Source organism: Thalassophryne amazonica, chromosome 8 (assembly GCF_902500255.1).
Source record: "Thalassophryne amazonica chromosome 8, fThaAma1.1, whole genome shotgun sequence".
Classification (NCBI taxonomy): domain Eukaryota; kingdom Metazoa; phylum Chordata; class Actinopteri; order Batrachoidiformes; family Batrachoididae; genus Thalassophryne; species Thalassophryne amazonica.
Genome location: NC_047110.1, coordinates 18,626,317 through 18,650,899, shown reverse-complemented (window position 1 = coordinate 18,650,899; position 24,583 = coordinate 18,626,317). Strand labels below are relative to the sequence as shown.

The 24,583-nt window shown below is 43.0% G+C and overlaps 1 protein-coding gene across 1 annotated transcript in view; it reads right to left on the bottom strand.

Moving 5' to 3' along the window:
- Positions 1–24,583, bottom strand: part of LOC117515505 (solute carrier family 23 member 1-like) — a 143,118-nt gene that overhangs the window by 106,328 nt on the left and 12,207 nt on the right. The window contains exons 3-4 of the mRNA XM_034176081.1: positions 24,464–24,581; positions 19,512–19,668 (exon numbers count right to left, since the gene is read on the bottom strand). Of these exons, the coding sequence (XP_034031972.1) occupies positions 19,512–19,668; positions 24,464–24,581 (275 nt within the window). The remainder of the gene's footprint in view (positions 1–19,511; positions 19,669–24,463; positions 24,582–24,583) is intronic.

Here is a 24,583-nt window from a genome sequence, read left to right as displayed (position 1 = left end):
AGAGTGGAAAGGCAGTTGGTCCAGATGACATTCCAATGGAGGCATGGAAATGTCTAGGAGAGATGGCAGTAGAGTTTCTAACCAGATTGTTTAATAAAATCTTGGAAAGTGAGAGGATGCCTGAGGAGTGGAGACGAAGTGTGCTGGTTCCTATTTTCAAGAACAAGGGTGATGTGCAGAGCTGCAGTAACTACAGAGGCATAAAGCTGATCAGCCACAGTATGAAGTTATGGGAAAGAGTAGTAGAAGCTAGGCTTAGAAAACAGGTGAAGATCTGTGAGCAGCAATATGGTTTCATGCCGAGAAAGAGCACTACATATGCAATGTTTGCTCTGAGAATACTGTTGGAAAAGTACAGAGAAGGACAGAAAGAGTTACATTGTGTGTTTGTGGACTTAGAAAAAGCTTATGATAGGGTGCCAAGAGAAGAGTTGTGGCATTGTATGAGGAAGTCTGGAGTGGCAGAGAAGTACGTTAGGGTAGTGCAGGACATGTACAAGAATAGTGTGACAGCGGTGAGATGCGCAGTCGGAATGACAGACTCATTCAAGGTGGAGGTGGGATTACACCAAGGATCAGCTCTGAGTCCTTTCTTGTTTGCAGTGGTGATGGACAGGTTGACAGATGAGATCAGACAGGAGTCCCCATGGACTATGATGTTTGCAGATGACATTGTGATCTGTAGTGAGAGTAGAGAGCAAGTTGAGTCTAGTCTGGAGAAGTGGAGATATGCTTTGGAGAGAAGGGGAATGAAAGTCAGTACAAGCAAGACTGAGTACATGTGTGTGAATGAGAGGGAGCCCAGTGGAATAGTGCAGTTACAAGGAGTAGAAGTGGTGAAAGTAGATGAGTTTAAATATTTGGGGTCAACTGTTCAAAGTAATGGAGAGTGTGGTAGAGAGGTGAAGAAGAGAGTGCAGGCAGGGTGGAGAAAGGTGGCAGGAGTAATTTGTGACCGAAGAATATCCGCAAGAGTGAAGGGGAAAGTTTACAAAACAGTAGTGAGACCAGCTATGTTGTATGGTTTAGAGACAGTGGCACTAACAAAAGACAGGAGGCAGAGCTGGAGGTGGCAGAGCTGAAGATGTTGAGATTCTCTTTGGGAGTGACAAGAATGGACAAGATTAGGAATGAACATATCAGAGGGACAGCTCAGGTGGGACAGTTTGGAGACAAAGTCAGAGAGGCGAGATTGAGATGGTTTGGACATGTGCAGAGGAGGGACCCAGGGTATATAGGGAGAAGGATGCTGAGGATGGAGCCACCAGGCAGGAGATGAAGAGGGAGACCAAAGAGGAGGTTCCTGGATGTGCTGAGAGAGGACATGCAGGTGGTTGGTGTGACAGAGGAAGATACAGAGGACAGGGTGAGATGGAAACGATTGATCTGCTGTGGCGACCCCTAACGGGAACAGCCGAAAGACAAAGAAGAAGGTAAATGATCATATGGAACAAAAGTGGACCCAGTGCCAACCAGGGCAAAAATAAAACATGACACTATGGCCAATATGCAGCAACACGCAGGAACACTAGGACACACACCAGGGAACCATACACAGCTGAGAGACAGGGAAAGAATACAATAAATCCCAGACAGAGGACAGGTGACAGAAACAATGATGACAAAGAGAGGCGAATCACACAGGAACCCAGAAGAGAACAGAGCCAGGTAGAAGACAAAACCAAAACCCCACGACACAGGTCCGGGGGCGCGCACTCTCTCTCTCTCACACACACACACACACACACACACACACACACACACACACACACACACACACACACACACACACACACACACACACACACACCAGATAGAAAATACAACAGAGTTGTAGACTTTCAAGTCCAGACTTAAGATGGACTTATTTCCGGACGAAAATTTATCGGAAGATAATTAGTCTGATAATGGTTTTTGAAGTTATCTAAAAAGATAATCCGATAATGAAAACATTATCTTCAATAATTATTGGTTATCGGATTATCGGAATTGTGCCCACCACTGGATAGAACATATAATTTTATGCAATTACAGCACACCAATGATTTCAAATACAAAACAGATATTCGGCATGGCATAAAGGAGTAGTTGTGCAACTGTCGACTATCTTCTATTTATGTTTTCCTTGGATGTTTGCAAAAGATAAAATGAGAGAGGCCCTAACTGTTGAAGTCTGGGGAATCAGTCTGGCTCCATTTTTGTTGTTTCCCTTCTTCCTGTGTTTTCTCTGTCAGTGGAGCTGATCGTCATCTACCCCTGTGATGGCAGCACACCTGCATCAATCAGGTGCATCAATCTCATCATTAAGCCTCAGATGAACAGAAGGACACTGCCAATTCTTTCCATCATTAGAAGTGGTAAAACTGGCCTCAAGTGTCGTCACACCTAACCTCCTTGCTCTTTGACTGCATTTTTCTCCTGTTTGGATTTGTTTGGTTATTCTCATTTTTTGTGTATTTTTTTTTTGTGCAGTCCGTAGCCAACACCAGCTCCACTGGCCTACCTGGCGTCCCGCACCAGCAACCCGTCCTCCAGTGTCTTCACCTACTGGTCTCCACCCCATCACATCAACAGCATAATTACAATAAACTGCAATTTATCATTTCCTGCCTCACTGCAATTGAGTTGGTTTCCATTCCCACTCCTCGCGCAACAGAAAGATCTGGCCAAAACACGGAATCAGCTGGGGCAGGTTCAATCTTCCACACACTCTCCACCCAGGACTACGTACCCAGTTGACGCTTGCGGGCTGGGGAGTGCATTTACTGTAGTGTCAAAGGGCACAGGCTGAGAAATTGCCACGGTCAACCAAAAGAGGCTGCTCACCAGCAGATTTCAGGTTGCTGGTTAGCAGTAGTTGCACAACAGATTTTTCCTCATCGAGGAACCAAATCCAGGCCATAATCCAGCTCCATCAGAACAAATTTTTGACCTCTGCACTAATTGATTTTGGGCCAGAGGCTAGTTTCGTTGATGAGCATTTCAATTCAATTCAATTCAATTTCAATTTATTTCATTTATATAGCACCAAATCACACAAAGCTGCCTCAAGGCACTTCACACAAGTAAGGTCTAACCTTACCAATCCATAGAGCAATTACACAGGCAACAGTGGTAAGGAAAAACTCCCTCTGATGATATGACGAAGAAACCTCAAGCAGACTAGACTCAAACGGGTGACCCTCTGTTTGGGCCATGCTACCGACACAATTGATACAAATATACAGGACATTTTTGGGGTCTATGCTGGTGTACAGGACAGGAGACTTGCAGAAGAAGACACCCACTCCCACTTCTGGAAGGAACCGCACCTCATACAGAGAGAAAAAAAACAGAATCAGGCGACAGAAAGACAACAAATACAGTATAATTTGTCAGCATTAAGCAACAAGAAACACAGAAGAAATACGAAGGTGATACCCAGACACTAGCCCCAAGCTTCAATAAAAGACCCAGAGATAGATAGATTAGATAAAGTTGAGGCTGCAACCCACTCTGTTTACTAATAAAATGAATTTAAAAGGGTAGAAAGCATAGTACCATACTATGCCAAATAAGTGTGTCTTAAGTCTGGACTTGAAAGTCTCTACAGACATCTGTTTTATTGATGCAGGGAGATCATTCCACAAACCAGGTGCACGATAAGAGAAAACTCTGTGACCCACACACTTTTTATTCACCCTAGGGACACAAAGTAGTCCTGCACCCTGAAAATGCACCGGCCGGTACGTAGGGTGTTATTAGGCCACCTAAGTAGGGAGGTGCTAGTCCGTGAATAATTTTATAGGTGAATAGCAGAACCTTAAAATCTGACCTCACAGGGACAGGAAGCCAGTGAAGGGATGCCAAAATGGGAGTAATGTGGCCAAACCTTCTGCTTCCTGTCAGACGTCTGGCAGCAGCATTTTGAACCAACTGGAGACTCCTATTTCTGGACTGTGTTAAATCAGAAAATAGAACATTGCAGTTGTCCAATCTAAAAGAAACAAATGCATGAATCAGGGTCTCCATAGACAGGATAGGACAAATCTTTAATATATTTTGCAGGTGGAAGAAAGCAGTCCTCATAATATCTGTAATGTGGAAGTCAAAGGACAATGAAGGATCAAAAATTACCCCAAGGTTACTCACTTTGTCAGTGTGATGTATGACACGCGAGCCTAGACTACCCATTAGCTGGTCAAATTGATGTTGATGTCTAACTGGGCCGACAACCATCATTTCAGTCTTGTCAGAGTTTAAAAGTAGGAAATGTCATAACCAAACTTGGGATTCTCCTAGAACAATTACCTACCCCCCTCTGGGTTAGAGCTCTCAAGGACACCACACTAACCACCATCACGCACCGTACCATCTTACTAAACCTCATAATGTCTGGTAAACATCATGTGGAGTTACAGTTATATGTATTCTTCTCATCCACTCCCATAGTTCCTGGAAACCTTGGCTCCCCAAACATAATCCAGATATCGAATGGCCGACCAGGTCAATCACCCAGTGGAGTGAGAGGTGTCTCTCCCACTGTATGCAATCCACCATACCAACTAGCATCCCCTGACATTCACTCCTCAAATGACACTAACATCATGATCTCATCCCAGTTTTCAGTAAGGACAGGGCCCTGTCCCTGGCCCAAGCCATTTTCATCAAATTAGATCTCCGTAACACTTATCATTTGGTCCACATGAGGGAGAGCGACAAATGGAAGACCACGTTCAAGACCCTCCTGGGTCGTTTTGATTACAGCACTCCTGCAACCTTCCAGGCATAAGTCAATGACATGCTGCGTGATTTTCTGGATCGGTTTGTGGTTGTTTATTTAGATGACATTCCCATTTTGCTCAGGATCAGAATGAACACCAGGCACATGTTCGTGAGGTCCTCCAGTGGCAGTGGGAGAACCCGCTACTCATCAAAGCCAAGAAATGTGCATTCCGTTTACCCTCCGTTTCTTTTCTAGGGTTCATCTTCCCACACGCGCAAATAAAACTGGATCTCGACATGATCCGTGCAGTAGCCAAATAGGCAACTCCCACCACACTAAAGCAGGTTTAATGGTTCCTCAGGTTTGCCAATGTCTATCGCAAATTCATGCATAGCTAGAGTCAGGTCACAGTACCACTCACTCTTACCTCACCTTAGACACCATTCAGCTGGACTCCCACAGCCACCCAGGCCTTTACCCATCTCAAATGCTTGTTCACATCTGTGCCCATTCTCGTTCATCCAGACCCTAGTTACCAGTTCACGGTGGAGGTTGATGCCTTTTCCCAGCTGAGGTAAACTACAATGTAGGTAACTGGGAACTCCTGGCCATCAAAGAGGCACTGGAGGAGTGGAGGCACTGGTTGGAGGGATCCACACTACCTTTCATTGTCTGGACTAACCATAAAAACCTTATCTATATCCAGAGCACAAAGAGACTCAATGGCTGTCAAGCCAGGTGGGTTCTGTTTTCTGGATGTTTTAACTTTTCTATCACTTACAGACCCGGATCCAAGAACACAAAACCTGATGCATTATCATGACAGTTCCCTCAAATATGGACTTTGATACTCCAGACCACATCCTGCCATCCTCAGTCTTTGTGGGGAACCTCACCTGGGACAACAAGCAACTTATTCAATATGCGCAGAAACAACACCTGGACACAGGTGAGGGACCCCCAGGTTGTCTCTTCATCCCACCAACCACCCACCATCACCCAGATATTGGAGTTCTGCCACTCATCTAAGATCATGTTATCCTGGAATAAATCAGACACTGGACGTTGTCAGAAGACATTTCTGGTGGCCATCTATGGCTGCAGACTGCAGTTTCTGTTTTGTCGTGTTCTGTTTGTGCAAGGAATAATCATCTCACCAACCCACCACTGGTTTCCTTCATCCACTTCCAATCCTATATCACCCCTGGTTACACATCTGTTAGGATTTTGTCACTTGTCCTCCCCCACTCCAATAGACACACAGTCATCCTCACCATTGTTGACTGACTCCTAAGGCTGCACATTTCGTCCCCCTCTCCAAGCTCCCCATGGCCTGAGAGACTGCTGACCTCCTACACCACCATGTCTTCCATCTGCATGACATCCCCCTGGATGTGTTCTAGGATTATGGTCCCCAGTTCCCATTTCAGGTATGAAGAGCATTTTGTTCTTCCTGGGGGACTACAATCAGCCTCTTCTGTGGTTTCCATCACCACTCCAATGGGCAGCCAGAACAGATTAACCAGGAGGTGGAGTCTGCACCCCGATGTGTCACCACCAGGGACCCTGCGGCTTAGAGTGATCATCTGCCCTGGATCGAGTACATCCACAACTCCCAGTTGAGCATGTCCACTGACCTAAAGACACCTTGATACTTGCTTGAATTTGATCTGCGCACTGGCACGCAATCTTGTGCGCCAATGAGTAAATGCATCCCAAACTGTTGCAAACTGCGTGTGAACTGTGCGCTTCTGTGTGCCAATGTGCAAAGAAAATTTTGACATGTTCAAAATTTCTAGCATGCATTAATTTCGTGCCACTTGCATTAACTAATCATGAACATTGCATGACCTGTTTGAAAACACTACATGTTAAGGGCTATGGTGGGGCTGGAGCCTATTCCAGCAGTTATAGGGCAAGAGATATGGTACAGACTCGACAGGATGCCTCTACATCATAGGGCCTCACACTCTCACAGCTATGGTCAATTTAAAGTGCCCAATTCACCTAAAACCCCTGTCACACCTTGATCATTTAGCCAGCATATAGTGAGCGTATTAAAAATGCTGGCCTATGTTTAATAAATTATGGGCAAATTTTGTATAAGTTAAGAGTACGTTGAAACACACTGATATACATTGTAATACGATGAGTACATCAAAAAAAGTTTGGGCATACACAATATTTTAAACATATGCCAGCATATGTCTCATACATCCCGCATACACGGGACATATGTAAGTTGTAGGTAAGTTATGTGACTGTTGACACATTTCTTGTAAGTTACTCATAAGTCAAAATTCATCCGATGCTGTCCATTGATTGGCTGAAAAACTAAAAGCTGCAGTCATACAAACAGTTCAGACTGTTTCAAATATTAAAACCATTCGCACACAGAGTACATAAGTCTTATGCTGCATTTAAACATAGGCAGGACACGTTACGAATGTCATATTTGCGTCTATCTTGGCACATTCCAGACATTCTTAATGTGACTTAATGCATCTGAATAGGTTTCTTAATAGTGCGTGTTGGTGTGTGATATTCATGATTTTCGTGGAGCGTGTTTTTGGCTGTCAAAAAAATCTTCCACGATTGTCACACACCACCCTCATTTTGCCTCATGTCGTGAAGGTCGCAACTGAGCGTGCTGATCCGTCTAGATTAGTGGTGATCCTTAATAGAGCATGACAGTGTTCTCCTCTGATGTGCGCACAATTAAACCCTGCTGCACCGCATTTAGTTTCATTGCTGCAGTATGCTGAAGAAGGACAGTGACCCCAAGTCGGCTAAAAGTCTTGTTCCAATGCTTATCAGCACGCTCCTGCAGGTGTTCCACCTGCTGCTGTGCCTGATGTTTTGGAAAACGAGTGAAACGAGAGCCGCGTGGAGCCACACATCTGGCTGTCCATCTCCTCCTCCTCTCCTTGCCACTCCATGGCACAGAGCCCAACTAAGCATACAATCACAAAGTTCTTCTGCTGTGGATTAATCTAGATTTTGAGGAGCAAACTGGAATGATTTCAGTTGTTCAGCAACTGATGGTAGGATGAGTATGGGTGTGTGTGGAGACAATTTATCTCATTCACGCTGTGAATGAGGCGTAATCTAACGATGCACTGTTATGTGCAATAGCGTGGAACAGCGTGCAACTGCACAGAACATTATTCTTGACAGTGTGTAATGGTTCTTGATCATTCTCCAGCAACATGTGCCATTAATCATAACGCATGGTAACAGGTTGCAACAGTTCCTGAGGACACGGGACGCCTCTGCCTCACATCATACCATTTGTGATCAGCAGCCAAGAATGTATACTTTGTGGCATTCGTGACTTGTAGAATGCCATATTATCGCAACATTAATCTTACCTGTTTGTTTCAGTCTGATTCATGATCACAGACTGACGAAAAATTATCCACATAAAGTGTCTTGATTTCAGAAAATGACGTCTGAAAATACTTTAGTTCCTTCTGGCTAAAGAAACATAGCATTTTAAAATATGTGTGTCTATTCAATAAATTCAATAAAATGCAATGTTTTTTTTAATGGTGTGTGGTTTTTATTTTTTTTTCTCCACAGCAGAGGCGCAATGTGGCATAACACGTTTCAGCTGCACGGACTGATCCATGAGCGTGCATAAATCTGTCACCACTGTGCCGTGCATGCCTGTGCGACCATGCATACTTCATGACAGCAGGTGGAATGTTTCATGGTTTCCCATTTCGTGTTTGGTTTGCAGATTTTCTTCCAGTTTCTGTGTCTTTCGTGTTATGTGTGAAGGGGCCCTTAAGAAATCTAATCTTGACCCCAGTATATTGAATAACTATAGGCCGATATCAAATCTATCATTTTGCTCTAAAATTCTGGAAAAGGTGGTTTCACAGCAGCTCGTGGACCACCTTACTGAGAATCTTTTTTTTTTTTTTTTTTTTTGAGCCACTGCAGTCTACTTTGAGAAAATATAATTCCACAGAGACAGCTCTCACTAAAGTGGTGAATGATCTGCTTGCAGTGGATTTGCACACCACTATGGTTCTGGTGCTGTTAGATCTTAGTGCTGCAGTTGATACCATGGCTCAACATATTCTACTCAATAGGCTGGAGAATCATTTTAGGATTACTGGGAATGTCCTTGCATGGTTGACATCATACCTGACCGGTCGTTCCCACTGTGTTTTGTACAATAAAAATACCTCTAACCTTAGGGACATGAAATTTGGGGTTCCACAGGGGTCCATCTTAGGCCACCTGCTTTTCTGCCTGTATATAGCACCCCTTGGGCACATATTGCAGCGTTTTGGGTTTACCTTTCACTGCTATGCTAATGATACTCAGTTATACATGCCGGTAACTGCTGGTAATCTCATCCACATAAAATCCTTAGAAGATTGCCTTGCATCAGTGAAAAGCTGGATGTCCAGCATTTTCCTACTTTTAAACTCTATCAACACTGAAATGATGGTTCTCGGTCCAGTGAGACATCTGCATCAATTTGACCAGCTCACGCTGCGCCAAGGCTCGCGTGTCATACATCACACGGACAAAGTGAGGAACCTTGGGTTAATTTTTGATCCTACACTGTCCTTTGACCTCCACATTAGTGATATTATAAGGAGTGTTTTCTTCCACCTGCCAAATATAGCAAAGATTTGTCCCATCCTGTCTATGGCTGATGCTGAGACCCTAATTCATGCATTTGTTAGATTGGACTACTGCAATGTTCTATTTTCTTTTTTTTTCCCCCTGTCTGGATATATAGTAACGGTTAATGCCACACTGGCAGAACCATTTATGTACATTAATACACATATATACAATTTATTCTTGCAAGACAGAAGGTATGTAGTGCGTGAGTGAACGTGGTGTGCAAATGTGACCCCCCCATCCGCCCTTCCCGATCAGCCTACAACATTCTACTCAAGAGCCGACCCCAAAACAACACAAAGATAAACAAGAACAAAAGACAAGTGGTGAAGGCAATGACTGTGAAGTGATTAGAAGTGACACACCGCGGAGACGGGGCCCCAACCATACAACTTACCAGGACAACCAACCACATGTACAAGTACTGACAGTAACAGTCTGTTGTCTAATTAAAGAGTATCCATACTCTAATCTAGGACACCAGAGTCTTGATCCCCTTAAGAGCACCCAAAACCGAACTGTGGTGACAGCCACAAACACAGAACCATCCACGCACAGAGACCCAGATCACAGCTAAGTAACTGATCACTACTGTGGGTGGTGCGTCGGGCCAAGACAAAAGTACAGAACCCTACCATATGACGTGAACCACTCCGGTACCTCAGAGCCATATGGCTGACTGCACATAACAACGGAAATTGGTCCAGGATGCAGGGCCCCAGGAGAAACCAGGAGAAAAAGGGCAGCGGAAGGGCACAGGGGCCAGGAAGGGCAGCCACGAGAGCCACCAGGGGAATGGCCTGGCCGTGCCAGAACACATCCCCCACACCGCACCCCCCCCTCCCCACAGAAGCACAGGAAGCAACCCCATACCCAAGGAAAGCACACAGGGCGCCGGCATGGGCCCACCAAAAGGGGGAGCCACGGAACCACACCACCTGGACCACGGTCCCCAAAGGGAGGCACGAACGGCGGCAAGGATAGGGGGCAAAGGAGTCACTCCACCGAACCCAAGTGCGGGCAGGGACACCGAGCCATACGAGGGCGGGCGGACCCCCAGACAAGAGGCGAAAACCAACCCCCCGGGCCAGGAAGCACAAGAGGCTTCCCCAATATTCTATTTTCTGGTTTACTGCAGTCCAGCATTAGGGATCTCCAATTGGTTCAAAATGCTGCTGCCAGACTTTTGACAGGAAGCAGAAAGTTTTACCACATTACACCCATTTTGGCATCTCTTCTGTGGCTTCCTGCCCCTGTGAGATCAGATTTTAAGGTTCTGGCTATTAACCTATAAACTTATTCACGGACTGGCACCTCCCTACTTAGCTGACCTAATTAAACCTTAAGTACTGGCCCGGGCTCTGCGTTCTCACTACTACTTTGTGTCCCTAGGGTGAATAAAAGTCCACGGATCACAGAGCTTTCTCTTATCGTGCCCCTGTTCTGTGGAATGATCTCCCTATATCAATGAATCATACAGAGACTATCAATTCAAGACTTAAGACGCACTTATTTTCCCTTTCGTATGGCTAGCATACTGATAGAGTATGTTACTATGCTTTCTACCCTTTTAAATTAATTTTATTAGTAACAGAGTGGGCTGCGGCCTCAACTTTATCTGAAGTCTGGGTCTTTTAGTGAAGCTTAGGGCTATTGGCCATCGATCACCTTCGTGTTTCTTCTGTTTTTCTTGTTGCTTAATGCTGACAAATTATACTGTATTTGTTGTCTTTCTGTCACCTGATTCTGTTTTTTTCTCTCTGTTGATGACAGTGGGTGTTTTCTTCTGCAGGCCTCCCATCCTGTGCACCAGCATGGACTTCCAGAATTTCCTGTATACGAGTTCTATTAGAAAAGTATCCGACCTTATTATTTTTTTCAAAAACCATATGGATTTGAATCACGTGTGATTACATCAGACATGCTTGAACCCTCGTGGGCATGCAAGAGTTTTTTCACGCCTGTCGGTTACGTCATTCGCCTGTGGGCAGTCTTTGAGTGAGGAGTCGCCCACCTTCTCGTCGTTTTTTCATTGTTTAGGAATGGCTCAGAGACTGCTGCTTTGTTTGATCAAAATTTTTTCAAAACTGTAAGGCACAACTGAGTGGACACCATTCGATAAATTCAGCTGGTTTTCGGTAAACATTTTAACGGCTGATGAGAGATTTTGGTCTGGTAGTGTCGCTTTAAGGACGGCCCACGGTGCCTGACGGCGATCTGCGCTTCGAGGTGGCAGCGTCTCACCGTTTCAAGTTGAAAACTTCCACATTTCAGGCTCTGTTGATCCAGGAAGTCGTCAGAGAACTTTCAGAAGAAGTCGGCATGAGGAGTTTATTCGGACATTCCATTGTTAATGGACATTTTGTAATGAAAGAACGTGCGGGCAGAGTTGCATGTCGGGCTGGACCCGACCGCGGGGGGTCGCGACAGGAAAAACACCTCCGTTGGAAACCATAACGGGCAAGTTGGAACATGCCCAAGCTGTTAAACAATTTCTCAGTTACTCGCTTGTTGAAAGCCATCAAAAGCCGCCTAATTTTACAAATGGTTTTCAACACGGAGGTGTTTTTCCTGTCGCGGCGCACACAATTTGCGCGCACGTCTTTCATTAAAAAATGTCCTTAAACAGTGGAATGTCCGCATAAAGTCCTCATGCCGGCCTGTTCTGAATCTTCTCTGTTCTCTCACGACGTCCTGGGTGAATTAAGCCTTAAATTAGGATGTTTTCAGGTCGAAACAGGCCGACGACGGCGCCTGGAAGCGCTGCACGACGTCCTGCTCTGTGGGAAGTCCTTACACCAACAGAAACACCCCATAATCTCTCATCAGCCATTAAACTTTTCACCGAAAACCAGCTTAATTTCTCGAATAGTGTCCACTCGGATATTCCTCACAGGTCCAGAAAAAATTTTGATAAAGCAACGCGCGCCGTCTCGAGCAGCGTGTGAAACAAAGGAATTCAGCCGAGAGGGCGGGACCACATCTCACTCAAGGCCTGCCCACAGGGAAATGACGTCACCGACGCGTGAAAAAACTCACGCATGCGCACGAGGGTTCAAGCATGATTGGTGTAATCGCACGTCATTCAAATCCATATAGTTAAAAAAAATAATAAAAGGGTCGGTTTATTATCTAATAGACCTCGTATTTACATTGTCAAGTGTGTCGGTAGCATGCCCCAAGCAGAGGGTCACCCCTGTGAGTCTGGTCTGGTTGAGGTTTCTTCCTTAAATCATCAGAGGGAGTTTTTCCATACCACTGTCACCTGTGCTCTTGCTCTATAGGTTGGTAAGGTTAGACCTTACTTGTGTGAAGTGCCTTGAGGCAACTTTGTTGTGATTTGGCACTATATAAATGAAATAAAGTGAAAATAAATTGAAATTGAAGGCAGGTTGTCCAGTAACTGCTTGTATTCTACTTATGGAAGTTTGTCCATTTTGTACTCTGAGTTGAGACAATCTCCTGTGTGACATATTATGCCTATGAACATGCACAGCTTTGCATGCGTATCTGCTTGTGTGTGGGTGTTTGTGTGAGTGAGAAAGGCAAAGTTTGATTCCTCTCTGTGACTGAGACTGCATCTTCCTGCTGCTTCCAAGCGCCTAAGATGTCGGCGCTTCCCGCAGCTACACTCAAGGTAACCTGGCCTCCCCTCTAATTCCTGTATTAGAGTGAACTCTCTTTCCTGGTTTCCCAGACAATTCCTGTGCAGCCCCCAGGCTGCCTTGGCTCCTGGTCCCTGGCTACCTGCACAGCTAAGTCATTTTGGAACTTTGCGGCTCTCTGCTCTGAGAGCAACTCTGCTACATGTCAGTTAAGTTCCTCCTCACCTTATTGGGATCCCATTCTCACTCGTTCCTGTCTGTGACTGTGCTATGATAAAGAACTGTTCCAAGAACTCTTCCTAAGAACTGCATGAACTCTGATATCAAACAATTAAGACCCCAGCTGTATCAAGTCCTGCTTAATTGGAACTGTGCCACAACGCGCATCACTTGACCTCTAACCTCTGGATACAATTTAACTTTGGACAATTCCTGAACAGTAAACTTTATTTACGAAGAAAAGAACATTATTTCCAGAGCTGTGAACAGTCCTGTGTTAAGCATTCTGTGAACGGTGACTGTTTTAAGGCTTCAGTATTACAAGTGCTGGGGAGGTGATGGTCTAGTGGCTAAGGTGTTGGGCTTGAGTCCAGAAGATCATGGGTTCAAATCCCCACCTGAATGGAAAATCACTAATGGCCCTTGGGCAAGGCCTTTAATCCCCTATTGTTCCCGGTGTGTAGTGAGCGCCTTGTATGGCAGCACCCTGACATCGGGGTGAATATGAGGCATAATTGTAAAGCGCTTTGAGCGTCTGTTTCAGATGTAAAAGCGCTATATAAATGCAGTCCATTTCACTCAACAACTGTCTTTCTTCCCCTAGTTCCAGGTTTCAAAGTCGTGCGTTCCACCTGGTCCTGGTCCCTGAACCCCTGTTACCAGTTCTCCTTCAAGACTGGCTCGGAAACATGTAGCACCCTGAGTTCCACCTATGAGCGGGCTGACTCTCACCTCAGCAGGCCACCTTACCAGCACAACTTCATTCCTTGTTTATTGGTAATAAATCTTTTTTTTATTTATAACCCGTTCTGTTTCTTGCTCCCCTGCGTTTAAGTCCATCGCCAAGTACTGGTCCGGTTCAGTCCAGACCTCTAACCTTAACACCTGTGGAGAAAAACAAATGAACCCCTCTTCTTCTGTGGCGTTTAATGGTAGCCAGCATCCTTATTGTTGTATTGCTGTCACCTTCTGCATCAGTCCATTATAGCAGTACTAAATCCTCTCCATGAGTCCAGTGTGTTTCAAGTATTTAAAAAGGTAACACTTCCCCTCTCACTTGACCTTATGGCTAAAATACTTCCTACAGAAACTTCTTCCAGGCATTACATTGGTTGGTACATCATTGGTTATGATTTTTATTATTATTTATATTACAAGTGGTGGCATTTGTCAGCATGGTGGCTTAGTAGTTAGCACTGATGCCTCACAGCAAGAATGTCATGGGTTTTATTCCCACCAATGGCTTTTCTGCATGGAGTTTGCATGTTCTCCCCATGTTTCTTCCTACATTTAAAGACATGCAGGTTTAATGAATTGGAAACTTTAGAATTGTCCAGGTCTCCCTTGCAAAAGGTTAATAAAGGTTAAATTAAAATTAAAAAAAATTGAAAGCACTGCATTCTGGTGATAGCATTTCACAACACTTTATTTAGAATTCAAGTGGTTTGGTGGTGGTATCTGGCATTATTATGCGGCATTGATCTGGTGATGGTCTTTTTTACTTAATTTTTTTAGCACCCAATTTTCTTTCAGAATACAAACTTCCTATGGGTACTGCACTTGTTCTTAGTCATGTCTGGAAGAGCTAGTCTATTTTTCCTTTCTGTTCATATGATATAAATGTGTGAGCATTACAGTCACCAAAAATGTGCTGACAACCAAGATTTCTGACCCTATTTACTGATGTCTCTTTGACCAGTATCTGCATTTTTTGTCTGCTTGGGACTTCGGCGAGGGTGGTCCCATCTCCTCCTCTCTCCTCTCCTCTGTGTTTTGCTATCTCTGCTCCAACCTTCAAAAGTCCCAACTTCACCAGACTGTGAATTCTTCAAGTTATATTTGGAATAATCATGGAATTGATGAGTTGGTCTCTCAATGTTATTGACACCATTATTTCAACAAGGAAATCAGGGCTGGGGGACCCTGCATGCCCAGATGGAACCTATCCTACAGGCTATGCTCTCGACGCCTGGAAGAAGTGGCATGGTGCGTTCTTGGCACCGCTCTCCATGGAAAATGTTGAAGATTTATTCTTATTTGCTTTTATGGTAGGAGGGCTAGGGCTGATTGGGTTATGCGCTGCCCTGACCTACTGGAAAATTGGCAAGACGGCTGCTACCAGAACCACCACCCCACATCTGTCCATCATGATAAATGAAGTGGGCAAGGTGGTACAATCTCAGACCGCATTAACTTTTTGAACTCAAACACAAGTTGGAAAACATCTCGGAGCAAATATCTGCCTTGCAAAGGAAGATGTTGGAGACTGGGGAATATTCATGAATTGGATTTTGACGGTCAGAGGACCCACGAATGGAATTTCTGTGTCTCTCAGCCTAAAACAAAACATGGCAGCCTCATCAGCTACCAAAGGTCAAAACGCCCCGCTTGTTTTCCTCCAGAAGGATTTTCAATGGCCTTGGTGAAGCATTCGGCTCTCCTCTTATCTGTCCTCCCTTACAGTCCGCTGTTGTCAAGGCAACTCCAGACTTTATGCACACATGGACAGAGACTGATATGAACTCATTTGCACACATGACACACGCCTACCCCACCCCCACCTCTATGGAGCTAAATCCAGGCCAAATGTTTTGTAATCTGAAAATAAAAAAGATTGAGAAAATAAATTTTGAAACTGAAAATTCAATGTTTGCTCTTGAATTTGATAATCATTTAAAATGTATTATCAAAATAAAAATAAGTGTAAGATATATATTTTTCAGTTTAAATAAATTTTTGATTCAGCTCTGTAATTATTTTGTAATTTATCTGTAATAATTTATTTTCATTCATATTTCTTTTTTTCAATTTCAGATCTTATTTTTTCAGTTTCAAACTTTTGGCCCCATTCTGGCATGGGAGGGCATGGCTTCGATTGAGAGGGGCGTGGAATTGTGAGTGACAGCAGAGCAATCAGTCCTCACATGATGTTGCTTTCAGGAAACGTGGGTACTTTGATAGATAATGACTTAACACTTTCTCTCCACTGTATTGTCTTGATACCTGTAAATAAAGTGATGCTCAGGACAAAGATATCTATTACAAGTAATTCTCAACCACTCTTGGTCATTTTTGATGTTTAAAAACTTGAAAATATGCAAGATTGTAAAATTTAACACCTATACCTAAAAAACCGATGTGTCCCAAATCCACACAAGACCGTGAATGCAGCGCAGCATTGCCGCATGAAAATGAGGCAGGTCACTCATTTTACAGGCTGCCAGCAGTTATTGTGCATCAAGCAGCAGAGTGTTACAAGCTTTCTAAAGCACATAGACGGTAAACTCTCCCAGAAGTGTCCTGGCAGAGATTTTGCCCCCTCCGGGCCGTTTTAGGGATCAAACGCCGTACTTAACGCCGCGCACGGAGGCATGGTTTGGTTCTGGCGTCACCGGGAATCGTCTGAAAAAATTATTCAACATGTCGAATAATTCCGGGAGCGCTCCCGGAGAAGTGGCCTGACGACGGAGACAACGCGAACAATGGCGTTTGATACTTTTTAATCGCCGTGTCATCCTGCCCCTTCCTGTAGTGCCGCAGTTTACACCGCGGTAATTGGCGGCCAGCGTTGTATCCCTAACCAACGGCGTGTAAAACGGCGATAGAGCCCACATCGGCGTCCTCAAAGGCGACAGAGGCAGACAAAACGGCGGCGCTAGCAGACAGTACGCTGTTCTAAATGCCACCTCCCGGTTAACAGCATTCCAAACGGCCGATAGGCGGCGGTCAGTATAAAAACACTAGCGCGCTGCATGCAGGTCTCTCACTCGCGTCCAGCTCCAGATATTTTTGCAGAGAAGCTCCAGTATACCTCCTAAAATAAAATTGGCAGCTGCAAGGACTTACCAAGAGGTCTGGTTCAGAAGCAGAGGGTATCCCTGTGGTGGAAACGAGCAACACGTTGAGGAGGGAAAAAAGAGAGAAAAGAAAAGGCTGAGAGATGAGCTCCCTGTCACTCCCTCCCCCTGCACTGACAGCTGCTTCAGCCTATTATACTCTGGGGGCAGTGCCTATAAGCAAAAGTTCCTGGAGTAACGTAGGATTTGCCTGGATAAATCCAGCGGTACACAGGGCATTATCGGCAGCAGCAGAACACCGCCGTTCTCACGCGGTCTTAACCTGCGATTGTAAAGGATAGAACTGAGTATTAACCCCCGTTGCATGACGTGTGCCGGATGCTACGGTGTCAAAACTTCGCTTTATTTGGCGGATTTAGCAGTGTTTTATCCGCGTATTTGCAGCTAGTACGGCGCTCAAAACACCGGTGAAATGCTCCGCCCCTTTCCACCGCGAAAACAGCCGGAACTACCGCGAACTTCGGTCTACGTACTACCCGTGGACAAAACCGTCTATGTGTAACCTGGGCTTAAGTGACACACAGAGAGACGTGGCTCAGCAGATCTGGAGGAAGCTTTAATATGGCCAGAACCAAGCAGACCGCCAGTAAATCCAAATCCAAAACCACCCAGAAGAGTGCTCCGGCTACCAGAGGTGTGAAGAAGCCTCGCCGTTACAGGCCCAGCACTGCGGCACTCTGCTGCTACCAGAAATCCACCGAGCTGCTGATCCACAAGGTGCCCTTCCAGCACCTGGTGAGAGAAATCGCTCAGGACTTCAAGACCGACCTTCGCTTTCAGAGCTCCGCTGTGATGCTCTGCAGGAGGCCAGCGAGGCACCTGGTTGGCAGCTTGTGGATCAGCAGCTTGGTGGATTTCTGGTAGCAGTGGATCTCTCTCAGTGCCTCAGTGCCGGGCCTGTAACAGTGAGGCTTCTTCACACCACCGGTAGCTGGCGCGCTCTTCCAGCTTTGGCTTTGGATTTACGGGCGGTCTGCTTGGTTCTGGTCATATTAAGTTTACACTGTGAAACTGCCAGACACTTTGTTATATCGACATTAAATTCACTATCCGGTACAACATACGGATCCACTGAACCAACTGCTACACATCGATCACAATAAACAGCTTTATCTCGAGGGTTTGAAGCCTCATAATAAGCTTTCATTCTCTCTATTTTCTTTCACGCACCAGCCGCGTAGTAATCCACGATGAAGACGGGAGCAGAGTCACTACCTATCAAAGTACCCACGTTTCCTGAAAGCAACATCATGTGAGGATTGATTGCTCTACTGTCACTCACAATCACATGCCCCTCTCAAAGGAAGCCACGCCCTCCCACACCAGAACGGGCCAAAAGTTTGAAACTGAAAAAATAAGATCTGAAAGTGAAAAAAAAGATCTGAAGGTGAAAAAAAGAAATATGAATGAAAATAAATTATTTGATCAAAATAATTACAGAGCTGAATCAAACATATATTTAAACTGAAAAATATATATCTTACACTTATTTTTATTTTAATAATACTTTTTAAATGATTATAAAATTCAAGAACAAACATTGAATTTTCAGTTTCAAAATTAATTTTTTCAATCTTTTTTTATTTTCAGATTACAACATTTTTGGCCTGGATTTAGCTCCATACACCTCCCCTACCCTTGTGTTTCTGTCCCCACCCCCCACCCGCCCACGCCCCACCCTGGCCTCCACTCTGCCACTCCCGGGAGGCCACGTGGCACAAGCTGCAGCGCCCCCATCCTCCCAAGCCCGGCTGTGCGGGACTCTGCTGCGGCCTACACTCACCTTGCCTCAATTCAGATCACGGACTGCTCCAAGTTTAGTGCACATAAACAATATCAAATGTATATGTGCGGTTGTTTTAATTCTGATGTGTGCCATTATTATGTTCAACTAGCAAGGTAAGGTAAGGTGTCTAAGGTAATTGGGTGTGAAGATAATTTCGTTGCACGTCAAAGTGTAATGACAATAAATGATCATCATCAGTAGTTATGTTTCTAAAATCAATTATTTAAGTTATTTCTTCAACATGACATGTCTGTATAACATGATTTTGGGCCAGATTGGGCCAGATACTGGCCTCCATTTTGGAGTGGGAATTCCCACTCCTAAACAACTAATAGTAGAGCAGCGTTCGCGCCACATCAAAATGAGGCTGACGTCAGTGTCTCAGCAGCCAACCAATCACAGACTAGGATAGAGAGGCCACTATGTGGCCCAATTCACGGCGGGTTGTCGGGCTTGAAAGACACTTTCTTGAGATCAGGTCTACTTCCCAGCTATCATAAATTTTACAGATTCATCAAGCCATCAGTCTTTCACCAGCCATCAGTTTTTTTTTGTTTTTTTTTTTTTAGCATATATGTTGGTATAGCAGCTCGTAAAATTGTCCTTTCCACAGTATATCATCATGGAAATGAATGTATCATTTTTGACTAAACAGACTTTCAATAAATATTAATTGAATTATTTTGTACTACCTGGGTAAGGTATGTGGATCCATGGAGAGTTTTTCACAGCATCCAGTCTGAGATCAGTCCTGGCTGCGAATCCATACTCATCCGACTTTGAAGGCAGCATCTCAAAGGTGGTCAATAAGAAGCACACCAACCAGCCACCACATATTCCAAACAAAGCCTAGAAAATGCATAAAATAATTTGCGTGAGTAACAGTTTAAATGTCATTGACCCTTTCCTGCATATTAACTGAAGTTACTAGACTCCAGGCCAAACCTGTCTTATACTGAAGTGGAGTCAGTCCATCTCAGATCACCCAAAAAAGTTGTAGTTTTAATCCTCACCCCCTCCAATTTATATGAAATTTGGAACCACAACACAGGGTTTAATGATATCTGAATTGGATTCTCTGCATCTGCATCAAAATCTTTTTTACCTGCTGCATAGATTTCTGATATTTATCCAGAATATTTTATGATTTCTACATGCTGTTATGAGTACAATCTAAATTTAACAACTTTTTACAACTTTTAAACCTGAGCCTTTATAAAACATGCCTTAAACACTGTTGTGTACTTCTGGCTGCATTCATACACGAATTACATGGGAATAAAGTCAAAGGAACATGGGTATAATCAATTGGGGGTAATGATTTCCATAGTATGTATGTGTTTACAGCAGGTAGTGAGTCTGAAATTAACTGTTTTCTTTGGTTGTGAAATTTTCTTTTCTATGTTATGATGACAAATGATTATTTTGAACTTATTTCTGCGCAGGAATTACAACCTTTTCAGTACACTGAACATCATATATAAGATTTGGAATATGAGATAGACCCGGATAATCATTTTTTTCTGTGAATAGTAATTGGCAGTATTATACTGAGGAACAATACAGTAAGTGTACTATAGCACAGCAGAAGACTGCCCCTCCCTGAGCCTGGTTCTGCTGGAGGTTTCTTCCTGTTAAAAGGGAGTTTTTCCTTCCCACTGTTGCCAAGTGCTTGCTCACAGGGGGTCGTTTTGACCGTTGGGGTTTTTCCGTAATTATTGTATGGCCTTGCCTTACAATATAAAGCGCCTTGGGGCAACGGTTTGTTGTGATTTGGCGCTATATAAATAAAATTGATTTGATTTGATAAATGATGGGAAGTTCTCAATAATTCATTTTAATAGTAGGAATTTGAACAAGAATTTGGGGATTATTAAAGATTATTTTAAAAGTTCTGGCAACCTCTCAGTATAATTGCTATAACGGAAACTTGGCTTCCTGACGTTGATGATTTAAATTATGAATTGGAGGGTTATGAATTTAATCATCTGAATAGACATAATAGAGGAATGTACATATGGCCTAAAGCAAATAATTACAAAAATTGCTAAGCCATTAACTTAAATATTTAATAAATAATTTCAAACTGGAATTGTCCCAAATGGTATGAAAGTGGCAAAGGTGATACCTCTATTCAAATCTGGTGACAAACATCTTTTAGTAACTACAGGCCTGTGTCTTTATTGTCACAATGTTCTAAGATATTGGAAAAACTTGACAATAACAGATATGATCAATTTATTAAACGACACAACTTGCTTGATGACAGTCAATATGGGTTCAGAGGGAAAAGGTCCACTGCACTGGCTTTGTTGGATGTAATAGAAGAGATCAATAAACATGTGGACCAAAGGGACCACATGCTTATTTATTAATCTAAGAAAGGCTTTCAACACAGTTGATCACAACATATTTCAAAAGATGGAAATTTATGGGATCAGAGGAGTGGCTCTAAATTGGATTGGAAACTATTTATAAAACCAGAAGCAGTTTGTTGAATTCAGGGACTGCTGTTCTTCGTATCTGGACATTATTTGCGGGGTTCCCCAAGGCTCTGTGCTGGGACCAAAATTATTTATTTTATATACCAACGATTTACGTAAAGTTTTGGATGTGTTTAAAGTAGTTCTCTTTGCTGATGACACGAACTTGCTTTGTTCAGGAGAGAATTTGCAACAATTATTATTTGATTTAAGAACTGAAATGATAAAGTTGAAGAGTTTGTTTGACATTAACAAACTGTCATTAAATTTGTCTAAAACTAAAATGATGTCATTTGGAAATTATAAAAAGGATGTACATATACACTTAAATATGCTTGGGGGTAAATATAGCATGTGTCAAAGAGAATAAGTTGTTAGGTGTGATTATTGATGATAGAATTAACTGGAAAGCTCATGTTCAACATATTCAAAAGAAAACATCCAAAAGTATTGCAGTATTAAATAAGGCAAAGCACATTCTTGATGGCAAATCACTACACACACTGTATTGTGCATTGACTGCACCTTACTTGATGTACTGTGCTGAAGTCTGAGCAATAACTATAAAACTACAGTGCAACCATTACTCATCCTTCAAAAAAGAGCATTAAGAATAATTCACAATGCAGGGTATTGGGATCATACCAGTCCATTGTTCATTAAATTGAAGACATTAAAAATTTTTATATAACGGCTGAGTGGATCCTTGTCTTTTGATTGGTGCTTTGTATGTCACATGACATGGATTAATTCATCCCATTTGTGTTGCATTGCATTTAGAGTGCAGCTTGGTTCCATTAAGAGTGCAAATTTGGTTCCATACGTTTGGTACCATTGCACTCTGCACGCACGCGTCCTCGTGCTCGCGCACACATACACGTGCTCATGCACGCGCGTGCGCCCCCACATGCGAGCACACGCCCACACACACACAAAAAAAAAAATCCACTGTGCTGTCTGGAGGCTGTTGGCAGGAAGTTGGGATGAAAGGCTGGACAAATTTCTGATGTGATTTTTTTTTTCACGGCACTGACGATGTACAAAGTCTTTTTTTGGTAGTACATGCGCGCACAAGCGCCGACCAGGATGCGTGAGTGTGTGCGGGGGACAACGACACGATGATTTGATTGAGCTAACTGACGCTGCTAATTGTAACACATATACACATATACACATACACACACACACACACACACACACACACACACACACACACACACACACACACACACACACACACACACACACACACACACACACAAAACAAATCCACTGTGCTGTCTGGAGGCTGTTAGCAGGATGAAAGAATGAAAAGCTTGACTAATTTCTGACGTGATTTTTTTTCGCTGCACTGAGGGTGTACAGTCTTTTTTTGGTCATACACGCGCACACAAACGCCGACCCAGTTGCGTGTGTGCACGCGCACGGGGGACAACGACACGATGAGTTGATTGAGCTGCTAAACACACACACAAAATCCACTGCGCTCTAAGCCGTCTGGATGCATGAAGAACTGTTCACCTGAAAAGCTGACATGATTTTTGGCTGCACTGAGGAACTACACAAAGTCTTTTTTATTTTTTCCTTTTTTTTATGGAGGTCCGAAGTCAGTGCACAGCATCACTGGACTACACATCACAATTTGGTCTTTAGCAGCAGTGGAACACCAAAATGTAAGTCCCTTTTCTGTTGTTTATAAATTAATAAAATATCAAATGACAAGGATCTATTTTAGCCGTTATATAAAACAAATAATGAATGTTTTTAAATTCTTTCAATGGAAAGAATATTTAATTCGGTGAAATATTTGTACCATTGAACTCATAAACATTTATTATTTGTATAATGATATGATTTCATTCAATTGATATATAAAGTGAAAAATAAGCAATTACCATTTAAAATTCAATAATATTTTACACAGAGAAGGAATGTATAATTTAAGGGGTTTGTATCACTTTTAAAATTGCTGGTACTAGGACAACCAGGAAATACTTCTGTGTTTCCATTTTTGGTCCTAACAAAATGGAATAATTTACCTGAGAAACTCAAGCGATGTCCAGATATCAACCGGTTCAAATATTTATACAAAGAAATGGTATTCTCCAGATATGTATTAGATGAAAGTGGTTGAGCTGTGTTGTATGAAGGTGTTATACTTAAACCTTTTCTACTGAAATATGTAGGTGGTAACCAGCTTGTACTGGGAGCTGTTTGGGAAATATTTGCTTTCTTTTAATTGTAATTATGAGCTGCTGTTGTTCAGATTTTGTTTCGAACTGAATGCTTATGAACAGGCACATATGCCTGGATTGATTTTACTTCATGGAAGGGTGTAGGTGTTGATGAGCTCTGCTTCTGCCTACGCCTTTAGGCACTGTGTACATTGTTTATTTTTTCTTACTGTCTTTTTTCTTTGACTACTTTTTTTTATGAGTTTTGTTGTTGTATATGAGTGAAATTTTGTTGCATGGGTGTCTAATAAATTCAGTTCAATTCAATTCAATAAAGTTGTGCAAGGTCAGCTTTTATCATGTGCGGATCTGTTCTTGGAACATCAAACAGCTGCTCAAGAGAAGAGAAACATACAAATAAACTGCTGATTTTATATGCTTGATTGCATGTTTGATGTTGAACTCGACATTGTTTCTATATAATCACTGTGGAACATATATTAAAAGTCATAAAAGACCCATCAGTTAAACTGTGAACCTAAAGTTCAATTTAAGTAATTGGAGCAAGTATGAGTAAGTAAAGAATCTTTGCAAGACACTCTGTGTACTATTGTGTTTTTCTTGCTGCTATGTAATCCCGTGTTTTATTCCTTCGTGGAACAAATACACAGCTATTCATCCTTATGAATAACAGTAATTAATCCTTTTGATAAGACAGCAAAAGTTCATGACTGGACAACCTTCATTCTCTTTTCTGAATGATCAATACCAGGTAGTTTTAGATTTCTCGGTCTTTCACAACATCTAATCCTAAGGTGCACCATGCTGATGACTTTTTGGCAGGAAAATCACTTATATTATCATCATCATCTTTTTTAAATGTTATTTTTTTATTGTTGGAATTTTTGAAGCACACCATGGAGATTAAATACTGTCTTATGGGGTAAACTCCCCAAGTATACATCCTGCAGAATGTTAGCAACTCACTGAGAAAAGCCTGAACAGTGGATACCGGAAAACCTTCCACTTCTTGTCCTTGTAAGTGATCATTGGAACGTTGACCTTTCTCAGGTACTGAGAGAACAGCAGGATCAGAAAGACTGTGCT